Source organism: Nansenia antarctica (assembly GCF_963989245.1).
Source record: "Nansenia antarctica genome assembly, chromosome: 4".
Lineage (NCBI taxonomy): Eukaryota > Metazoa > Chordata > Actinopteri > Argentiniformes > Microstomatidae > Nansenia > Nansenia antarctica.
Genome location: NC_137689.1, coordinates 68,311,206 through 68,316,832, shown reverse-complemented (window position 1 = coordinate 68,316,832; position 5,627 = coordinate 68,311,206). Strand labels below are relative to the sequence as shown.

Sequence of the window (5,627 nt, the reverse complement as noted above, 5' to 3'; positions counted from 1 at the left end):
CTTTTTTGGGGATTTGCCAACCGTGTCTGGGGCTTTGGTTCCAGCATGACACAGTGTGGCTGGAATTCCCAATGCTAGGCAACAATTTAGCAATTGATTGCAACAAAGTGGACATTCCACCTCTTTGGACACATCCAGACATGAAGAAACTGTGGTAAAGCCATCAGGATTACATCATGTCTCCTCCTGTCTCGCCCATCACAAGACCAGCCGGGTGTCCTTCCCTCAGACAGCCCTCATGAGCTTACAACAACAACAATTTTGCAAGACACTCAACCCAGACAGACCTTTAATGTAGGCCTATAAGTCGAATTGAACATCATAGCCCACTCAATGTAGATTTAAAACTGGGTATGACACTGACTGGCAGGGTACAGAAGTGAGGGGCAATGAAGGGCAGTATTAACATCCCAGTGAGCCATGGTCCGTCATATTATTCATCAAGCATGCAGACAATCTGAGTAAGGTTTTCCTTGATAATGCAGATTGTGCACCGCCGAAAGAACAAAGCTATGTGATGTTCTTCTATCATGACAAATAATTTACACAAAAAGTAAAATGTTTAGAAAGAAAGTAGTAGTCGGATACACTGCAGCAATGACAGTGTGATGGATTGCGTTCACACAAGACACACGTCTACAGTGAAGGTCCTAGGTCCCACCTCTACAGCTCCAGGTGAATGCTGACAACTCTTCGTTCAAATCTACGATCGTGTCATCGTCGACGTGATCGATAATTTGTCCAAACATTAAAAAAAAAAATCTTCAAAGAAAAAAACGTGAAAGAATATACACAACACTCGTGCATACATGCACACATAAAACAAACAAAAGACTAAAAAACCAAAGACAACACACACAAGAAATCTTTGACCATATATTACTGTCCGTACATAGCTCTCGTAACCTCACTGCATCTCCTGTCAGTGAACATCTTTATCGCCGTCGTCCTATTCCTCTCATTAAGTCTGCTCATAAATGATGATCACTCTGTACAACCATCATATTGCATAAAAAGTTGTTTCTCCCATGAATGTGCGACGCCTCGGGTCCAGGAGTTCTTGGTATTGTCTGTGTGTCGTCAGACCTTCACCTTGAGACGCCATTCACCTTGCCAGGTGTTTTTACCTTCAGTAAAAAAGAAAAAGGAGGTCTAGTTCGTGAAGTGTTGCACAGCGCCTCCCTGTGGCTGGCCCAGTCCTCACACCTCAAGTCCTACACATGAAAACGGTGCAGCTAGGCAGCCGTGGCGTGGTGAGCTCAAGGTTAAACAGTGCGCTTTGGTTTGCTCTGCCAACACACTGTTGACGCTCCTGGAGTGTGTGTTTTCACCCACGAAAGAAAGGAGTGGGAGTCTTCTCTCTCTCTCTCTCTCTCTCTCTCTCTCTCTCTCTCTCTCTCTCACACTCTCTCTCTCACACTCTCTCTCTCTCTCTCTCTCACACTCTCTCTCTCACTCACACTCTCTCTCTCACTCACACTCTCTCTCTCACTCACACTCTCTCTCTCACTCACACACTCTCTCTCTCTCTCTCTCTCTCTCACACTCTCTCCCTCTCACACACTCTCTCTCACTCTCTCACTCTCTAGCCCCCCTCCCTCGTTCAGGGTCCCAAGCTGTCAGGGTTTCCCGTTGACGTTGCCAGGGGTGGTGCTGTTCTTGCGGCCCAGCCAGGAGAGGAGGTTGCGTGGGCGTGGGGGGCGTGCGGGGGTCTGGGCCAGGCGGACCATGCGAGGCGAGCGCCACACCTTGATGGTGGAGTCGTCGCTGGCGGACAGCAGTAGCTCCTGGTCGGCGGGACTGAAGGCCACAGAGTTGACCACGTCGTCATGCTGAAGACGCGCCAGGCAGATGTTGTAGTGGCGGTCCCAGATGTAGCCATGCTTGTCCTCTGCACCACTAGGGGAAGACACAAGTCACTGGTGAGTGACTAACACAGTTGGCTACTGGACCTTGAGCTGGACTTTGAGCAACAGTCAAGAGTATCTCAAATGGGTTCATCTTTAGAGCAAGCAAACTACAAAACAATAGGGTATCATGAAACCATAGATTTGTTTATGTATTTTTTGGTCTATTTTACTAAAAAAATATCCCTATCTGACATGGTATCATATCAAGAGACATCTTTTTCCAAAACATCTGAGTAAGTCCACACGAACGCACACACACAGTGACTACTAGAGCAGACGTTAGCGTACCTGGCCACAAAGTCTCGGCTGACGTCCAGGAATATGAAGAAACACTCGTCGTTGGGCGTGAAGGCCCGGTGGGCCCGCAGGCTCCTCCTCTCCTCGCGCAGGCTCTTCAGGTCGATGACGTGCAGGTCGATCTCCTCGGCGATGGGCGGCGGGGTCATGGGGTCAGAGATCACACAGCCCGCCGGCCACGCCCGACTGTTCACATACAGGTACCTGAACAATGAGAGAGCAGCATAATAATAATTGTAGATTAATAATGGGGATTACAAATATAGGAACCTGACCAATGAGGGAGTAGCATGGAGATGACACATACAGGAACCTGACCAATGAGGGAGTAGCATGGAGATGACACATACAGGAACCTGACCAATGAGGGAGTAGCATGGAGATGACACATACAGGAACCTGACCAATGAGGGAGTAGCATGGATATGACACATACAGGTACCTGACCAGTGAGACAGCAGGATGGAATGTTAGAGGATGGCCAGACAGACATACATCCTGTAGAATGGTTATTCTTCTCTTTCACTGAGGATAAGCAACTGGGTCAGCTCTATACATGACATTTCCCTCTGCAGCGCTGTTAACGATTAATTTATAATGAATAAATTAAAGTATCACGCAGGTTCAGAAAGGCACAGCAAGGAGGACCGGGTGTCACGAGCTCGCGCACGCGTACGCACACGCACGCACACACACACACACATGCAGCTGTTCTCACTTGCTGATCACGTCACATGTTCATGGGACATGAGCCAGTTCATGTTAGTTCCACTAGGGCTTGCCTTGTCCACGCTGCCTTCCACCTGCAGGTTAGCTGTTGTTACCTTTAGCAGGGGGGGGGGGGGGGGGTGAATATTATGGTTCTCCCGCACTGTTATTTATTAGTTTTAATATTGTTTATTCAAGCGGGGGGGTTAGATGTTTATGGGCTCCCCGCTATGTATATTATTGTAATGAATCTTCCACTTACAAACCGGCTGCGCTAGCTACAACACCTCCCGGGGAGCTATATCAGAGTGGAACCATCCATTACGCCAAATACATTTAGATCAGTGACTTAAGTGTCCTGACTGAACCCCAGGTAATGGCTGTTCAACACGTTCAACTAACAACAAAGAATGATTTCGGCAATAACATTAGGGCTCCACAGAGTTCAAATGAAACGCTTGAACTCATAAACAGAGAGAGAGGAAAGGGATGCAGTGTTTACCCGGGGGTATTCCATCAACGTAGCTAAAGGAATATCCAGGCTTATTTTGATAGAAGACTTAGCAAAAAATCTGATCTTAATTTGATAAGTCTGATAATGTCACATATTTTCCTTTACAGCACTGTTACAGTAACGATGATGGATGCCTAACCAGGCCAGCCCAGTACAGCCCAGCTTGGCTCAGCTTGGTTGGGGGCCCCTGTAGTGTGAATGAGGAGTTTTGAGGGAGCCGGGTGGGTTGTGGCTCAGCCGGTAGAGCCGGCGTCTAATGATGGCAAAGTCGGCAGCTCGCAGCAGTTCGAATCCCCGGCTGGCCACGTGTCGAAGTGTCCCTGAGCATGGTACTGAACCCCTAGCTGCTCCTAAATGGCTGTGACCCATTGCCTAGATGACCCCTCTAGAGCATAAATGCATTTCGTTGTACTCTAAACAAACTTTGAATCCCTTTCCCCCGTTTGTGCCTGCCTACAGCAGCCTTCTGACCAGGTGATCAGGCCTGCACGTCACACTGCTGCCCACCTGTGGTCAGGTGACAGGCCCATGCCAATGATGTGGCCGTGGATGTCAATCACGTGGTCCAGCGAATCAAAGAACTCCTCTGCGCTTCGCTCCTCCCCCAGGACAGGACCACACGTGGTCATCTGGTCGGGCATGATCCGCTTGATGCCTGGGGGGAGAGGAGGAGGGGGGGGGGGAGAGAGAGAGAGAAAGAGAGAGAACAGGATGAATGGTTCTACCATAGTACATTCCTATCTCCTTGCATATTTCCACAGAGAACCACCGATTCTGTATGGGAATATTTGCCGTTATTAGAGAGCGTAGCATATGTATGTTTTCACATTTTCGGTGAGGCCACAGGATGGCCACAAACCGCTAAACTACATGTTTCACCTTAAATATTAACAATTGCGCATACTAAGAACGGAGGACACCAGTTCTGTCCTTATCAGTGTGGTGAAAAAGGTGATTTCCTGCTTTCATTATATCTCAAAAAGCCTCTACTATATGTGTGGTGGCCTGGGAAAACCCTTCACATGGTGACATTTTTTTTTTTTTTTTTTTTTTTTTATATTTTATATTTCCATAAATTAGAAGTTCTCAGCTATTCATAACTGGTTGAATGACTGAGATAGCCCTTTATTTTAAAAAGTTATGAGCATTTTAATGTATCATGTCAAAAAAAGTGAAAGGTCATTACTACCCCTTTCTCCTCCGGGTCGGGGGAGGAGCCTATGCAGATCGGCCGGTCTCGTTTGTCTGCTTGTGATGCGGTGTTAGTCTGCTCGCCTCGTCAGTATGCGAGGGACAGATCCATTTGTGTGTCTTCTAGTTAAGATTTTATTACTTTATGCTTATTGTGAGCATCAGTAAACTGGCAATAACACAGGTGGAAGTATCGTCTCTCCTTTCGCTCATGTGTGCGTGCGTTGCTTAACTGAGAATGAGACACGTTCAATGTGACGTTGTTTCACTAGCAAACTACCTACCACAAAAACATAAAAATAAGTACTTTCTCTTTTGTTTTCTTAAAATGTTTATTCACCATAATGTAGTATGGAGTTCAAAGTACTAGAATACCACATAATATCAAAATCACCAAAATCGCGATTTCCATCTATTTTTGCTCTTTGCCACAAACGAACGCCAGCGACATCAGACGGGTTTTCCCAGGCCACCACACATATAAACGAGTGAGCACTAATGATCAGTGACTCTTGAGAGTCTCAGTGTGTGTGCCGGTGTGAAGATAGCCCTCCATAGTGTACCTATCTGGTGGGGGGAGTAGGTCAGGCTGCCGGTGGTGAAGAGGAGGTAGGTCTTGTCCTCTCCCTCCCCAGGGCCAGAGGGGGTGATCAGGGTGGGGTCCGGGGCCTTGGTCCTGGCCCTCCCCATCATCCTGGCCACCTTGGCCTCCAGCTCCAACTCCCCCGTCGCTATACTCTGACGACCCTGGGGGAGGGGGCAGAGGGAGAGAGAGGGAGGGAGGGAGGGAAGAACAGACAGTGAATGAAGAGGGTGGCCGTGAGGACGGGAGAATAAAATGATGATACAGACAGAACAGGGACGTAAGATGAAAGATAAGAAAAATGCACGTACAAACACTGCTGTATGGGTGTATGTATGTTTACTTTTAGTGATACAGCAAAAGTCCAGTATAGTTGCAATGGAGCCCTACACTAGCCTGCTAGTCTTTACCCTGGCCGTCCCCC

The 5,627-nt window shown here is 47.7% G+C and overlaps 1 protein-coding gene across 1 annotated transcript in view; it reads right to left on the bottom strand.

The window, feature by feature from the left end:
• Window positions 1–1,568: 1,568 nt before the first annotated feature.
• fbxw5 (F-box and WD repeat domain containing 5) overlaps window positions 1,569–5,627 on the bottom strand; it is a 10,924-nt gene continuing 6,865 nt past the window's right edge. Inside the window, exons 7-10 of the mRNA XM_080530421.1 lie at window positions 5,184–5,367; window positions 3,937–4,084; window positions 2,199–2,411; window positions 1,569–1,899 (exon numbers count right to left, since the gene is read on the bottom strand). Of these exons, the coding sequence (XP_080386547.1) occupies window positions 1,620–1,899; window positions 2,199–2,411; window positions 3,937–4,084; window positions 5,184–5,367 (825 nt within the window). The 3' untranslated portion in view covers window positions 1,569–1,619. The remainder of the gene's footprint in view (window positions 1,900–2,198; window positions 2,412–3,936; window positions 4,085–5,183; window positions 5,368–5,627) is intronic.